Raw genomic sequence first — 19,045 nt, forward strand, 5'->3', positions numbered from 1 at the left:
CTAGTATTGTTAGCAATTCCTCTCATTAAAACTTTCTTCTTAGTAAAATTTATCAGAAATATATTTATTTGTTATTTTTTACTTTGTTATAATCCTGTATCCTTCCTTTCCTTTCTCTTAATTCTTGTAATTTACATGCCTAACTCACCCAGAACACATTACCAAAGTTTCCTTTTCAGTTAGTCTCTTAAGATATTATAGTTATCTTTCTTTTCTGGTGTTCCTTTGAAACTTCTTTTATATGCAAATTTAAAAGGACAAAATGGTTGTTTTCTGATATATTTATATTCTCTATGACTTATATAGTTTCTGTAATGTAATTTTCTAGGTATAATTTTGTGCACAATGAAAATAAGGAAAACTTGGGTTAAAATCTAGCATTTTCAAGTTTGTTTGTTTTTTTACCCAGGCAATAATGAATTACTGATTTTACGATATAATTTAGATAGGTGCATTTTTTTTAGTTTATTTTAAGCAATTTATATGCTGCTTAAATTATGCAGTTTTGACTAAAAAAATTTTCCTGAATAATATGTTGGATAATGAATACTGATATATTGGTCCTTAGATAAACATCATTAACAGGTCATTTCATTATGGTCTTATTTCAAAATATATTTGACAACACAATTTTCATCATGATATGTTGTCTTAAAGTACATATCACATAATTCTTAACTGTTCAGAAATTTCCTACTTAATATGGTCTAATCTGTGTGAACATTGTATTGGTAATGACTGTATTATGTGATTATTTTTTAAGACTGTCAGTTCAAAAATGAAACTTAAGTATAGTATATTTAAATTAATACAAATTCATGTGGTAAAGTTGATTCTGTTCTATAATTGCATTTTTTATTTGGAGCTGTAGATAAGAGTTTTGATTTTTTAAAAATCAGTTATTTTGCCTGGCAAGTGTAGCTCCATTGTTGAGCACTGACCTATGAACTAGGAGGTCACAATTCAATTCCCGGATAGGGCACATGCCTGGGTTGTGGGCTCAATCCACAGTGTGTGGGATGTAGGAGGCAGCTGATCAGTGATACTCTCTCATCATTGATTTTTCTATCTCTATCTCCCTTTCCTTTCCTCTATGAAATCAATAAAATATATTTCTTTTAAAAATCATTTAAGTTAGCATATTTAATAAATTATCTCATTTATCCCTGTTGATAATAAAAAATATCATTAATATTCATAGGCAGCTCACCTAATGGATTTTCTGAAAAATTCTACCTAATTGTAATAGAGTGCACTCAAGACAACCGCTCATTGTTACACATGTGGAATTTACATTTAAAGTCTGTCCCTGTCTCATTGGGTGAGTCTCTTTGTTTCAACTTCTTCCATAAAATGTTTATTTCTTAAAATAACAAAGTACATATGATTAGACTGTTCAGTGCATATTTTTAAAGCTGTTTTTATTGAATAGTGATAATATAGTTTATTGAGTTAATTAAAAATGCAAAATGATTTTATTTTCTTAATAAAGAATCATTAATATGCTTATTACTTTTAAAGTCTTTTCTAAGGCAGTTTGGGATTATGAAATGTAGCAATTTACAATGTTTATAGGGTTCCCCCACACCCCTGGTTTTTATTTCTTTTCTTATGTTTTATAGATGAAAATATAGAGAAAAAAATACCTGAAGCAGTTTGGCAGCCAGAAGAACATTATTCATCTTCTCCAGAGAAAATCCTATCTCCTTTTTCACAAAAGTATCAGGCTTGCAGAGCAAATCTCCAGAGTACCAGCAAATTGACTTTGTCTTCAGAAATGGTTTATAGCCAAGAGTTGCTTTTGCCACAAGGAGTTGAGATAATAAGTGTTAAGCCATCAGCAGGTTTGTAAATTTCATGAAAAAAGACTGTAAATTTTGTAATCTTTGAGTGCTTACTAGGTAATTAAAAATATGTGCAACTACTACTTTTTAAATTCACATATAAACATAAATGAATTATGTTTATAATAAGTACCCTAAATTTGATAGCTTCAATTTCTCATTGTTTTCAGATTGTTTTGACAAATTTATTAGTCAGTTGTAGTCTTAAATATTGATTTCTAAATAAATTCTCATTATCCTTTTGTGAAGACAAAGTGAAAGTTTCTAGGGTAGAGAGAGTAATGCCCCTTATTCGCCAACGTTGATAATATTGGTAGTGCTGCCTAGAGCCATGTGCTGAGAAGGATTATGAGTGTGGTTCCTGATTCATATTTAGTATCTTTATCTTAGGGCAGTGGTTCTCAAAAGGTGGTCCCAGACTACCAGCATCACCATTAGCAGAGAACTTATTGGAAATAAAAATTCTTGGGCTGTACCCTAGAATTATTGAATCACAAACTCTTGGGGTCTGTGTTAACAGGCCTTCTAGATAATTCTAATGCACACAAAAAATAAAGAACTGCTTTTCTAGGGTATTAAGAAAACTAAGACAAAATTTATCTTCTTATCACTTAATTCTTTAATTTTCATAATCATAGTGTGGGTTTTGGTCTTTTCTACTTCCCTCTTTTTTTTTTTTTTGACTGATTACTTTGAATGTTTTTCAGTTGCCATGTTATCAGATACCTAATTTTTTTCTAATTTAAATTAACAGTGTTCTGGTAATATCTGCATTCTACGTCTTTGTATATTTTAATAAAAGAGACATCAGTACAAGGAAAGTGAATGTTTGAAAAAGATTTGACTCTTACATTGAAACTTTTAAGAGCTATTATCTTTAGTCAGTATGATCTTCACTACTGAATCCAATTAAAATAATATGGCAACTGTAAGAGAAACTGAGGATATTTCTGAAAACAACCCTCTTATGTAACTTTGGCCCCAGTTGAGTTTGGAAGAAAAAAAGAAGTTCTAGGGAAAAAGAAGAAATTTATTTTGTTTGGCAAAACTAATGTATGGTACAGATGTTTGAAACCAAGGATAGTACCAAACCTTTGATACACTATGTTTGTTCCTATATGTGCATACTTTTTCACTGAAAGGAAGCACTTTACCAGTTCTCTTTGGATTATTCAAATTGCTCAACATTACTACTTTTAGACTTTTGGGACTATTGTTTAGTAAAATAAGGGTTACCTGAACACAAAAGCTGAGATACCGCAATAGTTGCTCTGTTTACTAAAGTGACTGTCAGCCTGGTAGCACAGTGTAGATACATTAGACAAAGGGATGACTCATGCTGTAGGCAGGACAAAACTGGGCAGTGTGAAATTTCATCATACAACTCAGGATGGTATTTAATTTAAAACTTACAAATTGTTTATTTCTGGAATTTTCAATGTAATATTTTCAGATCTCATTTGCTCGTTGGTATTTGAAACTACCGAAGGTGAACTGTAAATGAGGGGAGACTACTGTAAAAGTTTTTTTTCCTAGCCTGAAGAATTTTTTTAGTCAAGACTATTAGAAAACATAGTATATTCCTTGAGGACTTAAAAAAATTACAATTATATTGAAATGGGCTTTTAAAATATGATAAATGTTCTAATTATAAGAAACGTTATATGGGACAGGGGTTGGCAAACTCTGGGTCATCTACCTGTTTTGTAAATAAGTTTGAGTGAAATGTAGCCACATTTATTTGTAAATTGCTTTTGTTCTATAGTGGCAAAATTGAATAGTTGTGGCAGAGACCTATGGCCAAAATAGTTATTACTATCTGTCCAAAGGCCAAAATAGCAAAGGCCGAAATAGTTATTACTCTCTGTCCCTTTAAGAAAAAAATTGCTAACTCTTGGTTTAGGAAATTAAGAGTATGTGATTGCAGTAAGCCCAAGAAAATGTTATGTCCCACTTAGGAATCTTCTCAGCATTAGTTATATCAAATACTCTTTAATCCTTGAGTGCCCATTTAGTATTTAGGTAAGCATGGCCCACTCCTCACAAAATGGAATTGAAATATATCAGAGAGATGTGACCAATGAATGCTGACAAGTTTTTAAAACTGCATTGATATCTTTAAAATAAGATTTATAGCCCAGCCAGTGTAACACAATGGTTGAATGTTGACCTTTGAACTAGGAGGTCATGGTTCAATTTCTGGTCAGGACACATGCCTAGATAGTAAGCTCAATCCCCAGTAAGGGGCATGCAAAAGGCAGCCCATCAATGATTCTTTCTCATTATTGTTTCTATCTCTCTCCCCTCTTCCTTCCTTTCTGAAATCAATAAAAAATATATTTTATAAAATTATAAAATGAGATTTACAATAATATGTAAAACTAGTAAATACCTGTAAAAAGAATATTGACTTGAGAACCAGGACTTAAATTCAGGTTTTTTAATTCTGCCTTAATCTAGCTATTTGATTTAGGCATAAGATACTTAACATATTTGGTCAAGGGTTTTTACCTATAAAATGCAGGAATTGAACTAAATTGTCTCAGAGTTCTTTCAGATTTGGTAATATTTTCCTTCTTGCATACTTTTTTGTTGTCATTGAAGGCTTTTCACTGATTTTATTGACCCTTAAACTAAATATTGACTGTTATGTTGTTAACAGTAGTTCATACAAAAGACTAAAACCTTTAGTACATGAAAATAGAATATTTAACCAAATTTGACATTTTGTTAATGGATTGTTTTTATTTTAGGTCATCTGAGTTCTTCTTCCATATATCCCATATGCAGTGCTCCCTATTTATTGGCAACTTCATGCTCAGATGAGAAAGTAAGATTTTGGAGATGCAAAGTAACATGTGGAGAAGCTGCCACATCAAATAATGGAAAAATGGATCTTGTATACACTTGGGAGGAATGGCCATTACTTATTGAAGATGGACTTCAGAGCAATAGTAGTATTACTGTACCTGGTAGGCCTGTAGAAGTTAGCTGTGCACACACAAATCGTTTAGCAGTAGCATATAAGCCGCCTGCATCGAATAGTAGACCTTCTCAGGACTTTGTTATGCATGTAAGCATTTTTGAATGTGAGTCTACAGGAGGTTCATGTTGGGTCCTTGAACAGACAATTCATTTAGATGAGTTAAATACGGTGTTGGATTCTGGCATTAGCATTGATAGCAATTTAGTGGCCTATAATAAGCAGGAGGTATATTTATCCAGTAAAGAGAGTATAACAGCAAACATAAAGCATTTAGTTCACTTAGATTGGATATCTAGGGAAGATGGCTCTCATATCTTGACTGTAGGAATTGGATCAAAACTTTTTATGTATGGACTCCTGGATGGCAAGGTACAAGAACAGACTAGTAAGGAAAGCCTGGCGCTTCCTCTCTGGGAGAGTACTAAAGTTGTACCTCTTTCTAAGTTTGTACTGTTACGAAGTGTGGATTTGGTTTCTTCTGTAGAAGGCTCTCCACCTTTTCCTGTTTCTTTATCATGGGTCCGGGATGGCATCCTGGTGGTAGGAATGGATTGTGAGATGCATGTATATTCCCAGTGGCAGCCATCTTCTAAGCAAGAACCTGTTATAACAGATTCATACAATGGGAGTACTCCATCTATAATAAGTTTAATAAAACAGAGTAACTCATCAAGTTCTGGATTACATCCTCCAAAGAAAACTCTAACTCGATCCATGACTAGTCTTGCTCAGAAAATCTGTGGAAAGAAAACTGCATTTGATCCTTCTGTGGACATGGAAGATTCAGGTCTTTTTGAAGCAGCTCATGTTCTTTCCCCAACTTTACCTCAGTACCATCCATTGCAGCTTTTGGAACTCATGGATCTGGGCAAAGTTCGAAGAGCAAAGGCCATCTTGTCCCATCTTGTCAAGTGCATTGCTGGAGAAGTTGTGGCCCTGAATGAAACTGAATCTTGTCATGAGCGCCGCCTTAGGTCCCTCACCATCAGTGCCAGTGGAAGCACCTCCAGAGACCCTCAGACATTCAACAAGAGTGAAAATACAGATTACACAGAAATAGATTCTGTTCCTCCACTTCCTTTATATGCCTTACTTGCGGCAGATGATGATAGCTATTACTCATCTTTGGAGAAATCTAGTAATCAGAATACCTTGAATAACTCAAACCAGTTATCAAAGGAAAATTATGATGAGCTTTTTCAGATTTCAACTCTAATGACTGATAGTAATGTGTTGGAGACAGATGAAGAAAATACAAAGCCCAAGGTTATTGACCTTTCACAATATAGTCCAACTTACTTTGGTCCTGAGCATGCTCAGGTTCTTTCTGGCCACTTACTTCATTCTAGTTTACCAGGACTCAGCAGGATGGAGCAGATGTCTTTGATGGCCTTAGCAGATACAATTGCAACTACCAGCACTGATATTGGAGAAAGCAGAGACAGAAGCCAAGGTAAAACTAAATTCAGTACAGGAGCAAAAGAAAAACTAGTGATATTTTTACCTAATTTCACAGAAAATCTAAAAAGCTTTTATAAAAATGATACAAGGGTTTTTAATCATCAGTGCTGACTTCACAATAGTTTTTACTTGAAAATATGCTATTTAGCCCTTAAATTGTGCTCTGAAATAGAATTTGAAATTGAAATTATAATACAAAAATTCATTTTGTCAGTCATTTTAAATTTTTACCTAATAGTTTGCTTAATAATGTTAAAGACCCACCTTAATCATTTGAGTTTAGAAAAAGTTAACATCTTATTAGATAATGCAAATGTGATTTCTATTTTATTTTTTCATGCGATAATTTGCTAGTATTTAGCTTTTAATGTATTAAGGTTTCTTTAAAAATTTGCATTAATGTATACTACCTAGAATAACAAAAATAAGCATAATAAAATTAGATTTATCCCTCATCTAGAGATCTTTTTTTTTCTTCTTCTTTTTAATTTCCTGAGTTACAAATTAATTTGAATGTAGAATTTCCATCAAATTTCAAAGTTTGAAGTAAACCAGTGGTCGGCAAACCACGGCTTGCAAGCCACATGCAGCTCTTTGACCCCTTTAGTGTGGCTGTACCACAAAATACCACGGCCTGGGAGAGTCTATTTTGAAGAAGTAGCGTTAGAAGACGTTTAAGTTTAAAAAATTTGGCTCTCAAAAGAAATTTCAATTGTTGTCCTGTTGATATTTGGCTCTGTTGACTAATAGGTTTGCTGACCATTGAAGTAAACAAATGAAGCCAGGTGTACCAGATAGAGATCAGTAGGCTACACCCCTTGAACTCTGCTTGAAAGGGAAATATGGGATAAACTTAAGAAAATAATAATAATAATTAAAAATTAAAGAAAAAATTTTGGCCATGAATCATAACACTTTTACTTTAAGAAGTATTGCTAGTAGATACTATTTTTGATATAAACACATTATAGGTATTTTATATTTTTAATTATTTAATGTAAAAAGCAGGCCTTCCCACTGTATAACTATTTCAGTGATAGCAGAACATTATTAGGGTGAGTGCATGACTTGAATCAATATGGGAAATATTGTAATATATTAGCACAGAGAAGATTAAACTATTTTAAAATTTAGTTAAATTATAAGATTCAGAGCAGAGGAGGTCTGATTATAAGAACTGTCACAGACCCTGAGTCAATTTATTCTCTATTATTTTTCACAATATTTAACTATCCTTCTTTCTGTAGTATATAATTGTATAGGAAAAAAATAAATATTTAGACTGATAACTTTTCAGTTTCAGAATGTTTTATCTCTGTATTTAGTGCGGTGACATGCTGCTTGTCAGAATTATTAGCATTTACTTGTGTTTTGCTGATGAAATGTTGTTTTACAAATAAAAATAAATAAATGCTGTTTTCCTTTTTTGTAGGTGGAGAAACTCTTGACGAATGTGGGTTAAAATTTCTTTTGGCTGTTCGACTTCATACTTTTCTTACAACGTCCCTTCCAGCTTATCGAGCTCAACTCCTTCACCAAGGTGATTTTGGTAGTAATCTGTTAAAAGGAAGTAATGCAAGAAGAGGAAAAGAAAGGCTTCAGAAGTTTGCTTTTGCTCAGACATGATAATGCTGACAAATTTGACACATGCTAAGTTTTCTTAATTTATTTTAAAAATGTTTATTTTCACTTAATTTCTTTACTAAGGTACTGGAAATTTTCTTCCTTTTTTTTTTTTTTTTTCTTTTTTTCTTTTTTTTATTAATCCTTACCACAGAATATTTTTTTTCATTGATTTTTAGAGAGAGTGGAAGGGAGGGAGAGGGGACAAAGAGAAAAACATTGTTGTGAGAAAGACACATAGATTAAGTGTCTCTCATATGCACTCTCTGGGGGCCCTAGGATCAAACCTATAAGTGCCCTTGTCCAAGAATCTAACTGGTGACCCTGTGGTGTGTGGGCCAATACTTTAACCACTGAGACAATATTGGAATATTTTTGGTAGGTGGAAAGAATTAATGAAGAAATAGAAACATGTAATTGGGCAATTGTATATTCTGTGTTATGTTTTAAGCACATCATACATTAAAGGCCATTTAGCATTTCATTCTCTTTAATTTCTTTTCTAGATTATCTTTTTCTCCCTTTTGAAATTTTAGAGAAAAGAATTAACATTTTGTTACAGAAAAATATACATATTCAAATTTTAATTGTTTTTTAAATGAAGAGTACCCCCAAAACTACTGTTAACATTAATGTGTATTTTAGATATTAGTTTAAGAACATTTCAGATACTATTAATATACTGTTAGTCAGGACTTTCAGAGTAACAATACTTACGTTTAAGGTACCTTGAGCAAAACAGGATATTTATTAGCTCAGTGCCTAGAAAGTTCAAGAGATATAGCTGGCTTCCAGCATTATTGACAACAGGTTAGCATCTGTTAATTGTTCTCTGTCTCCTGCTCTCTCTTTTCCTTTCTTTCCTTGTTTTTCTTTTTGCTTCCTTCTTCCCCATTTTTGGGGAGAGTAAATCTTTAAATTCTAAGTCAAATTCTTTAATTATTTATGAAAAACTATTAAACTTGGTTGAGAGATAATAGAAATCCTATATAATAAAAGGTAATATGCAAATTGACCCTAAGGACAGAATAACTGGAATGACTGGTCGCTATGACACCCACTTACCATCAGGAGACAGGTGCTCAATGCAGGAACTTCCCCCTGGTGGTCAAGTCATTTCCACAGGGGGAGCACTGCTCAGCCAGAAGCTGCATCATGGCTGGCCAGCGCAGTGGCAGTGGTGCAAGTCTCTCCCGCCTCTGCCACAGCGCTAATGATGTCTGACTAATGGCTTAGAGGAGAAGGCCTAAGCCATTAGTTAGACATCCCCCAAGGGCTCCCGGGCTGCCAGATGGACGTCTGACTGCCAGCTTAGGCCCAGTCCCCCAGGGAGCGGGCCTAAGCTGGCAGGTGGACATCCCCTGAGGGGTCCCAGACTGAAGAGAGTTCAGGCTGGGCTGAGGGGACCCTCCCCGAGCGCACAAATTTTCATGCCTCTTGTGTAAAAATAATTTAGAATAATAGTCCATTCACAGTGTAAGTATTGTTTTTTATTTATATTTCATTTTTTCCCCCCATAGTCTTGGGTATAATGAAAATGTTAAATTCTTTGGCACTGGATATTAGGTTAAACATTTCAGTGCATATATTTCAAAGCCACATCTTGTAATTAATTTTCACCCGGTAATACTAAACAAAATGTACTGTGAAGAAGAAATAGAAACTGAACAATAAACACCCCATGTAGTGCCAATAAATTGAGAGAATTGCTAATGTAAATGGTGCTGTATAAATATAAAAGTACCTTCCCAATATAGTGATATCTATAAAAACAAAAGCACAATATGCTAATTAGATCAGACATTCTCCTGGGCAACCTTCCGGACAAAGCTGGGGCTGCGAGGGAAGCCTGGTTCCCAGTTGCCTGCCAGCAGCCAGAGGAAAGCCTGGGTCCCGAGTGCCAGAGTGCAGCCGATGCTGGCAACTGGGGGAAGGAAGGCTTACTCTTGCACCAATTTCATGCATTGGGCCCCTAGTAGGTAGTAATAGTTAATATATGCCAGGTATTATCCTAAATGATTTAACACAATTAATTTAATCCTCACAATAATGTATTATGGTAGGTTCCATGATTATTCATATTTTTTAAATGAGAAAATTGAGGAATCTGGAGACCAAGAAACTTGCTCAAAGTTATATAGCTAGTTAGGGATGGACTTGGAATTTAATGCATGCATTCTGATTCCAGAGTCTTCATAATATATATATATATTTATTCCTCACCCAAGGATATGTTGTTGTTTTTTATTTTAGAGAGAGAGGAAGGGGGGGAGAAAGAGAGAGAGAAACATCATTGTGAGAAAGAAACATCAATCCATTGCCTCCTATACATGCCCTGATCATTAATCAAACCTAAAGCCTAGGGATGGGCCCTGACTAGGAATTGAACCTGCAACCCTTTGGTGCACAGGATAGTACTCCCACCAACTGAACCACCCAGCTAGGACTTTTCTTCTAAATGTCAAATAAAGTATATTATTTATAATGTATAAGGGGCTGATAAAAACATAAAAAATCAGTACTTATTCTGGACAGATAAATAGCCAAAATAGATAAATAACAACAACAACAAAAAAAAAAAATAGAAAGAGTAAAAACATGCTAGGGGGAATTCTCTATTTCACTAATGAAGGAAACACAATTTAACACAATGATGAGGTAACAATTCACTGTACTATAAAAAATAAAATTCAATGTAAGCATAATATGGGCAAACAAATACTTAACTATTGGTTATTGTACTGAAAATTAAGAAAACCTCTTTAAAAAGCAACATGAGAATATATATGTTAATCCCACTTTGGGAAGAAAAAAAAGAAAGATTTTTAAAGCTCTTTTCTTAATATCTGTACTACCTATTGTGAAAAACCACATATAAGTCAAATGCCCCAAATAGAATAAGTCATTATGAAAACATTATTATATTAATATGGTAAAATATTGAATTGCTAATAAAAATAACTTTATGAACAATGCGTATTAATGGAAAAAACACAAATGAAATAGTATGAAAACTTTTTGAGATGAGTCTTTACTGTCTTAAATTCTGTTCACCAGGATGTAATGTTTATTTGATGCTTTTTCCCCCCCATAGAATTAAATTCACAAAACAAATGTAGACCAAAGGAAAATGAGAATCAGCTTTGAAGAAGAATCATAGCAGTATAGAAAAATACTTTGTGCTTCTCATTTTCTAAGAAAAAGTCATGGGGAATATCTATTGAACAAAAATACTCAGCGCAGTGGCATTTGCCATAAGAATTTTTTCTTATCTTTTTTAAAATACGTATTTTAATTATTAAAAAAATGCTCATTATAGAAAATATAGAAGTGATAGAATTGTTTAAAGAAGCAAGAAAAAAAATAACTCATATTTTCTCTAGCCCTAAAACTTAATTGTAACTTTTTGAGTCTCATACAAAATTTAGACATTTTTATTGCAAATATGGAACACATTTCTGATAATCATTGTATAATTGTGTTTATATTTCTTACCAGCTTGTTTTGACATTTCTTTAGGCCTGTCTACCAGTCATTTTGCCTGGGCATTTCACTCAGTAGCAGAAGAAGAACTGCTGAACATGTTGCCATCAATGCAGAAAGACAATCCCACTTGGTCTGAATTGAGAGCCATGGGTGTGGGGTGGTGGGTCCGGAATATTTGCATTTTACGCAAATGCATAGAAAAGGTAAGTATTTTATGTTGGTATGAAAATTATATTTTCGATATTTCTTTAAATTACTCGTTGTTGTGTTGTTGTTTTTTTTAAGCAGTGAGGTGATTCTACATAGTCTTTATATTTGAAAATGTTAATATAATATTTTAAAGTTTCTATTCTTATTCTTAAATTTCTAGTTGATACACTTGTTCAGTATATATGTCAGATTTTTACAAAATACATATTCTTTAAAGAAAAAATAAAACAGTACAGAAAAGATTGTAATGGAAAGTATAGTCCTGTTCTCATCTCTCTATATCCTTGGAGGCCATCACCATAAATTATTTTTGTTATTGTTAAATATATATAAAATCTGTTGAGCATTTAAACAGGTTAATGTATATTAATGTATAATAATTTATATATTAGTCTTGTAATCTATATATTAATCTATATATTAATCAGTTTCCCTGTTCACTTAATGATTTCTGTGAAATATTGAATAATATATTCTAATTATAGGTAGCCAAAGCAGCCTTTTATAGAAAGAACGATCCTTTAGATGCTGCCATTTTCTACCTTGCAATGAAAAAGAAAGCTGTGATTTGGGGATTATATAGGTAGGTGAGAAAACTGTACTTTAAAATGAAAAACTGTTCACAAAGTAAATGTATGAAATAAAGACTTGTTGTTCTGGTTAGTGTGATTCATGTAGATTTTTAGTTACTTTTACATTTAAGGAGAGATTTCATAGGGAAGAATCCCAGATGTTTTCCAGAGCAGATCTTTTTCTTTTTTAAAATACCATGTTTCCCCAAAAATAAGACATCCTCCGAAAATAAGACCTACCGCATGGAAAGATAAGACATCCCCTGAAAATAAGACCTAGCACAACTGTGGGAGAAAATTTTAATATAACTCACTGTCTTATTTTCGGGGAAACGGTATATTCTTATTGATTTCAGAGAGGAATGAAGGGGAGGGAGAGAGAGAGAAACATCAATAATAAGAGAGAATCATTGATAGACTTTCTCCTGCACTCCCAGACTGGGTATTGAGCTGGCACCCAGGGCATGTGCCTTGACCAGGAATGGAACTGCGACTTTCTGGTTCATAAGTTTACGCTCAACCACTGAGCCAGGCTGGTTGGGCAGAACAGAACTTGATAGGTCACTTTAGTTTGTTTTTAGGTTTTATCAGGCCAGAAAAATATTTATTTGCTTATTTTAAGAACTTCTTATGATATTCCTATAGAACAAAGAACTAAAGCTGGGAAGATAAGTTGGTTGAATCTGGAACAAGCATCTACTATGTGCTCTATAAGAGCCCATTGACCAGACAGATCCCTGTAAGCTGCCCTCCTCTTGTGGTCCAGACCCCATAATTGAGTTTGGGTCACTTAGAATTTTTATTTTATTTGTCCTCAGCAACACTTGGTGAATATGATCACCATTTGTTTTGGGTTATGTTCAACATGAACAATATGAACAGCAACCTTTAGGGGAAAATCATGGTACCAGTCAGTTTTGTAAGAGACTAGATCTTTTAGTATTGTTTTGAATCAGGAAAGAGTCTAGATTTGATCCTTAAAGTAAAGGTGATTGATTGATGAGGTTTAAATGGTTAAGTAGCACAGAAGTTAATATAAATTATATATTTCACATAGATTTTAAAATAATTTCGCATTATGTGCTAACGCAGTTTTTTAAAAATAGTTTGAAGATATTTTTTCAATAATCTGAGAAACTAAATGTTTATCATAAATGTTCTTTGCTCAGAAAAGATGTATAGTTACTTTTAAACTGTCAAATGTTTCTTACCAATCTTCTATAAGTGGCTAACTTTATAAAATCAGTTCTGATGCTGAAACATTGTGTTCCAAAACTTTTATACTTTTTTTCCCTTTAGATCCCAAAATGACACCAAGATGACACAATTTTTTGGACACAATTTTGAAGATGAGAGATGGCGTAAAGCAGCTTTAAAGAATGCTTTTTCTTTGTTAGGCAAACAGAGATTTGAACATTCTGCAGCATTTTTTCTTTTAGCTGGTTGCCTCAGAGATGCAGTTGAGGTAATGAATGAAATCTTTTTAAAAATATCATTGTCATCTATAAGCTCTTGATCTAGGGCTAATTTTTTTTTATTTATTTCAACTTAAGTCTAGTGGAAATAACACAAGGCTAAGTACCTAAAGTCATTGATAATGTTTTATAGTGACTTAAAATTTTGTCATTTAGATTGAATAATGTTTATACAGAATTAAGATTAGCCAAGTCATGTTGGTTGGTAGAGATAGGTAGTTGATTTGATTCATAAGAATATTCACAAACAGGTTAAAAAAACGTTTCTTCTATCAATTAAAACATATTTTGCTCTGTCTCAGTTGATGAACCTTTGCAAATTTAACAGATTCTTTCTCAGCAAACCTTAAAAATTTTTGAATACTTAAGATATAACATTTCTATTTTAAATTGCCCTTTTGCTCAGAGTTTCATACAAGCAAACAACTTTTTATTTATTTATTTTGAAGACATTATAGCCTGCTAATGTGGATGGGGAACAGTAAAAGTACAAGAATAAAACAAGATACATCATTTGATTTGATGTATTAAGAATTATTGAATATTTCTTTATTAGGCCAATTCTTTTTGCAAACACATTTAGTATTGGCAGATACTAAAATTTGTAAGCTATTAACATAAATGCTGACAAGTAGACTTGTCAAAGCAAGCAGTATATGTTTTTTTAATCATCCTTGTTCACCGATTTTAGATATTAATAAAGCCTTTGTTCATCTAGTTAATAGTGAATCAGTTGAGTTTATCTTAAGTGAAAGATACTCCCACTTGTTTATAAACAATCTTTCTTTCTTTCTTTTTTTTTTTTTTTTTTACAAGGTATGTCTTGAGAAACTGAATGATATTCAGTTGGCTCTTGTAATAGCAAGATTATATGAGTCTGAATTTGATAAATCTGCAACATATAAGTCTATTTTGCGTAAAAAAATTTTGGGAATTCTTTCTCCTATCGATGAACACAATTTATTGAACATCAATATGCATTACGATCCTTTTCTTCGGAGTATGGCGTATTGGATTTTGGAAGATTATGGTAGTGCGCTGGAAACATTAATAAAGCAACCTGTCAGAGAGGATGGTGGTAAGCTGCACTTTTATGTTGTTAAGATTTAAGAGTTTTTATTAGTATTTGCTGGATATAGAACACACTGTTAGGTATTAATGGTAATACAAAGCAAGTTGATGACATGGTCTAAGACTTTATGGTTCAGCTGGGGCCACAGTTATGCCTACTTTGGATTTTCTGTTTTTATGAAATCATTGTATTCAATATAAATGTATACATTTGAATATAAATGTTTTGAAGAAAATACTGATATAAACTCAGTTTATCTGAGGTGGAAGTTAACAAATTAATCAATTTTATAATTTGTATAATAGAACTGTATTTATTGTAAAAAAAAAAAAAAAAAAAAATTGAGCCCTGGTTGGTTTGACTCAGTGGCTAGAGCATTGGCCTGTGGACTGAAGGGTCCCAGGTTCAATTCAAGCCAAGGGCACGTACATGGGTTGTGGGCTCAATCCCCAGTGGGGGGCATGCAGGAGGCAGCCTATCAATGATTCTCTCTCATCCTTGATGTTTCTATTTCTTTCTTTCTCTTCCTTTTTCTCTGAAATCAATAAAAAACATATTAAAAAGAAAAAGAAAGTTGACATACATGGTGTGATTAAAATTGCTAATTTTTTTACTGACTTGTTCATAAGATGAGTGAGGTACATTTTTTAATGTTCTTTTTTGAATCTTCTTCTGCCTTTTGCTATAGAAATTCTTTCTGCTAAAACTTTTCTAGAGGTGGGTAAAATATGGAATTATTTATATAATTTTCTATAAAAATGATGGTATATGCTCTTCAAATATTTTTCCATAATTAGAATTTAATTGTTTATGATAACTGGTATAATAGGTGTCATATCATTTGGAGTACTAATTGGAAAAGGTTCTAGTTCATAGCTTTTTGTATAGCATCATTTAATTACGAAATGTCATATGTCTTATTATGAAAAAGTCATATTAGTCTGTTGTTTCCAAACTGGCCTCTGTATAATAAAGAGTTAGAAATAAAAGGTCTTTTTTCAGTCACTTACTTTATTTTTAAAAATATATTTTTATTGATTTTAGAGAGGAAGGGGAAGGGGAGAGAGAGATAGAAACATTAATGATGAGAGAGAATGATTGATCAGCTGCCTCCTGCACGCCACCTACCTGGAATAGAGCCCACACCTGGGCATGTGTCCTTAACTGGAATTGAATCTGAGACCCTTCAGTCTGTAAACTGAGACTCTAGCCACTGAGGCAAACCAGCTAGGGCCAGTCATTTATTTTATACCTATACATATTCTTGTCGAAAATGTATTTTGATTTGGGACTAATATATGATCACATACTTTTAGAGAAAATTAAACCTGCATTCTAGGGGTGGGGGACAGGGGTGGGTTAGAAGGGGTCATTGGAAGAAAAAGGGTGACATATCTAATATTTTTAACAATAAAGATTTAAAAACACAAAAATCTGTATTCTAGAAGAAAAAAATTAAAGGATAATAGTGGCTTGGACCAAGATGGTAGGAGTGGAGGTGGAGAGAAGTGGTTGGATTTGGAAAATGCTATTAAGGTTGACTAGATAGGACAGGATTCACCATAGGATGTGAAGGGAATGAGAATCAAGGATAATTCTTAGGTTTTTAGCTTGAGCAATAGATAAATGATATGGAGAAGAATGGGAGCAGATTTTGGGGAGTGTTGCTTTAGCTAGAGAAGACTTCTCTAATAAGATCAACTTTGAGCAGAGACCTAATTGAAATGAGCAAGTAGCTATCTGGGTAGGGTAGTTAGACCAAAGCAAGCATGTCAAACTCAAAGGCTAACATGGGCCAAATAACCAAGATTTAAGTTTATGTGGGCCGCAAAAAAACAAAAGCTTCAATTTTCATAGAAATATAGGTTTATTTCAATAGAGACATGCTAAATACAAAGAGCTGAAATAAGTAATTGTTAACATAAAATAATAAAACATTTTAATAAAAAATAATATTTTTTTTCTTGAACATGAACTTATCAGACACTGAATAACTGCACATATTAATAAGTATAATGCAAATAAGTCTTTTTTTTTCTTGTTCTTCGAAAGCAAAATATTTCCTGTTGCACACACCAAACAAGTCAATACAAGAATAATGAATAATGACATGGCAATTGGCTGCTAAAATACTCGCTGCTAGAATTAGTGGAGAGAAATGGTGTGCCTATGTGTAAGGCGCATAAGGGAAATGAATGCAATATGATTATAGCAATCAGTCATTATCTAACGTTATAGTTCATTACTAATAATTAGGTATAACAAGATATTGTAAAAATTGTAATAAAATTTTTATTAGAATGTTTCTTACCATTATATTGGCTGGACCACAAAAATATTCCTTGTAGGTTGCCTGTGAGTTTGACATGCTTGGGCCAAAGGCTCACTAAAGACTCTGAGGCAAGAGTATATGTATATATATATATGTAAATGGAAATGTAATGTAGGGCTTTGGATATACTAATCTATATTTACAGGGAGAATTTGGTAGAGATGTGCAAGTTATTAGCATTTAGATAGTATTTAAAGCCATGTGACTATATGAGTTTACACAATGAGTGTAAATAGGAAAAAAGTCAAGCATGAACTCTAGAATGCTCACAGGTAGAGAAAATGAGGAAGATTTAGCAAAGCAGCCTGGAAAGGATTACCGTATCTAGGAAAGTAAGAGAAAAAGAGCTAGGTGTAAGTGGAAGTTTTAAATTACCTTAGATTGTTACCTGAAAGTTTGTGAATTTAGTACAAACTTTGTTTTTCTACTATGTTAGAACAAATTTGATTACAAATGTGTTCTTTTAAAGAAGTGTATAGTTTTATTGATTTCAGAGAGGGAGAAAGAGTTAGAAACATCAGTGATGAGAGAGAATCGTTGATCAGCTGCCTCTTGCATGCCCCACACTGGGATTTGAGCCCACAACCCAGGCATGTGCCATAACCATAGGTCAAGGCTTAACTACTGAGCCATGCTGGCCGGGATACAAATGTGTTTTTGTCTGTTCAATACTATGTATTAGTATGGTGTTAATAAAATTTTGTAAAAGATCAGGTAGATAAGGGGGCCATAGTAGAGAAAAATGCTACAATACAACTCTTAAAGAATTTTTCTTGGCTCATAAAATGAATCTACTTTCAGATCAAGTCACGATGTCAGCCTGTAATCCTGCAGTTTTTAACTTCTACAATTTTCTAAGAACACATCCTCTTTTGTTGAGACGTCATTTTGGATCATCTGATGCATTTTCCACACACGTGAGTTTAACAGGGAAAAGCGGACTGGCAGGAACAATTGATTTAAGTGAAAGAAGATTATTTTTTACTACTGCCTGTGCTCATTTAAAAGCTGGCTGCCCCATGTTGGCTTTGGAAGTATTATCAAAGATACCAAAAGTCATTAAGAAGAAAAAACCTTTTAGTAGAACATCTAATTTTATGGATACTAGTAAAGACTGTTCCCCAACTTCTCCATTGAAATTGGATGCCAGGGAAGATAAGTCTTCTGCTATTGATTGGTCACAGTCACTCATGAATGGTTTTGGGTCTTCTTCAGAGGGTTCCTCAGAGAAGCAGTCAAACTCCACTCTTTCTTTTGATTGGAGCCAACCAAGTGTTGTATTTCAGGATGACTCTTTAGAATTAAAATGGGACAGTGATAATGATGAAGAAAATGAGGATCTCCCTATTTCAATGAAAGAAATAAAACCTTCAAAGGAAAAAATAGAAAAAAAAATAGATGAAACGAGTTCTAATTACACAGAATCTCTCAGCATGCTAGATGAAAATGACATTTTAAGTCCATCAGAAGATATAATTTCAGTTCAATTAAAATTTAGAGCATGTTTAAAGATTCTCACAGGAGAACTTCGTACTTTATCTACTGGCTATGAAATAGATGGTGGGAAATTGCGTTACCAACTATATCATTGGCTTGAAAAGGAGATGATAGCTCTTCAGAAGACTTGTAACTATTGTTCAGATGCTGAAGAATTACAGTCTGCATTTGGTACAAATGGAGATGAATTGGGAATAAATGAAGATGCTGAAGATTTGCCTCATGAAAAAAAAGTGAAACAACTGAAAGAAAATTTTCAGGAAAAAAGACAATGGCTTTTGAAATATCAATCACTGTTGAGAATGTTTCTTAGTTATTGCATACTTCATGGATCCCATGGTGGGGGTCTTGCTTCTGTGAGAATGGAATTGATTTTGCTTTTACAAGAATCTCAGCAGGTATGTAACTTATATGATAGCCAGTAAAACAGCACATGTATGAAAAAGTTTTTTATCATTGCTTTTAAATATTTAAATTGTTGATTTTC

The 19,045-nt window shown here is 33.1% G+C and overlaps 1 protein-coding gene across 7 annotated transcripts in view; it reads left to right on the plus strand.

Annotated features, from left to right (window-relative positions):
- The window catches only part of DMXL1 (Dmx like 1), a 125,702-nt gene that overhangs the window by 47,107 nt on the left and 59,550 nt on the right, over positions 1 to 19,045 (plus strand). For all 7 annotated transcript variants that reach the window (XM_084880458.1, XM_084880459.1, XM_084880460.1 and 4 more), the window contains exons 16-24: positions 1,202 to 1,321; positions 1,623 to 1,844; positions 4,598 to 6,283; positions 7,724 to 7,831; positions 11,434 to 11,603; positions 12,096 to 12,193; positions 13,482 to 13,647; positions 14,474 to 14,735; positions 17,863 to 18,956. In XM_084880458.1, coding sequence (XP_084736584.1) covers positions 1,202 to 1,321; positions 1,623 to 1,844; positions 4,598 to 6,283; positions 7,724 to 7,831; positions 11,434 to 11,603; positions 12,096 to 12,193; positions 13,482 to 13,647; positions 14,474 to 14,735; positions 17,863 to 18,956 — 3,926 coding nt within the window. The remainder of the gene's footprint in view (positions 1 to 1,201; positions 1,322 to 1,622; positions 1,845 to 4,597; positions 6,284 to 7,723; positions 7,832 to 11,433; positions 11,604 to 12,095; positions 12,194 to 13,481; positions 13,648 to 14,473; positions 14,736 to 17,862; positions 18,957 to 19,045) is intronic.

This window comes from Pipistrellus hanaki (assembly GCF_964339955.1).
Source record: "Pipistrellus hanaki genome assembly, chromosome: 4".
Classification (NCBI taxonomy): Eukaryota; Metazoa; Chordata; class Mammalia; order Chiroptera; family Vespertilionidae; genus Pipistrellus; species Pipistrellus hanaki.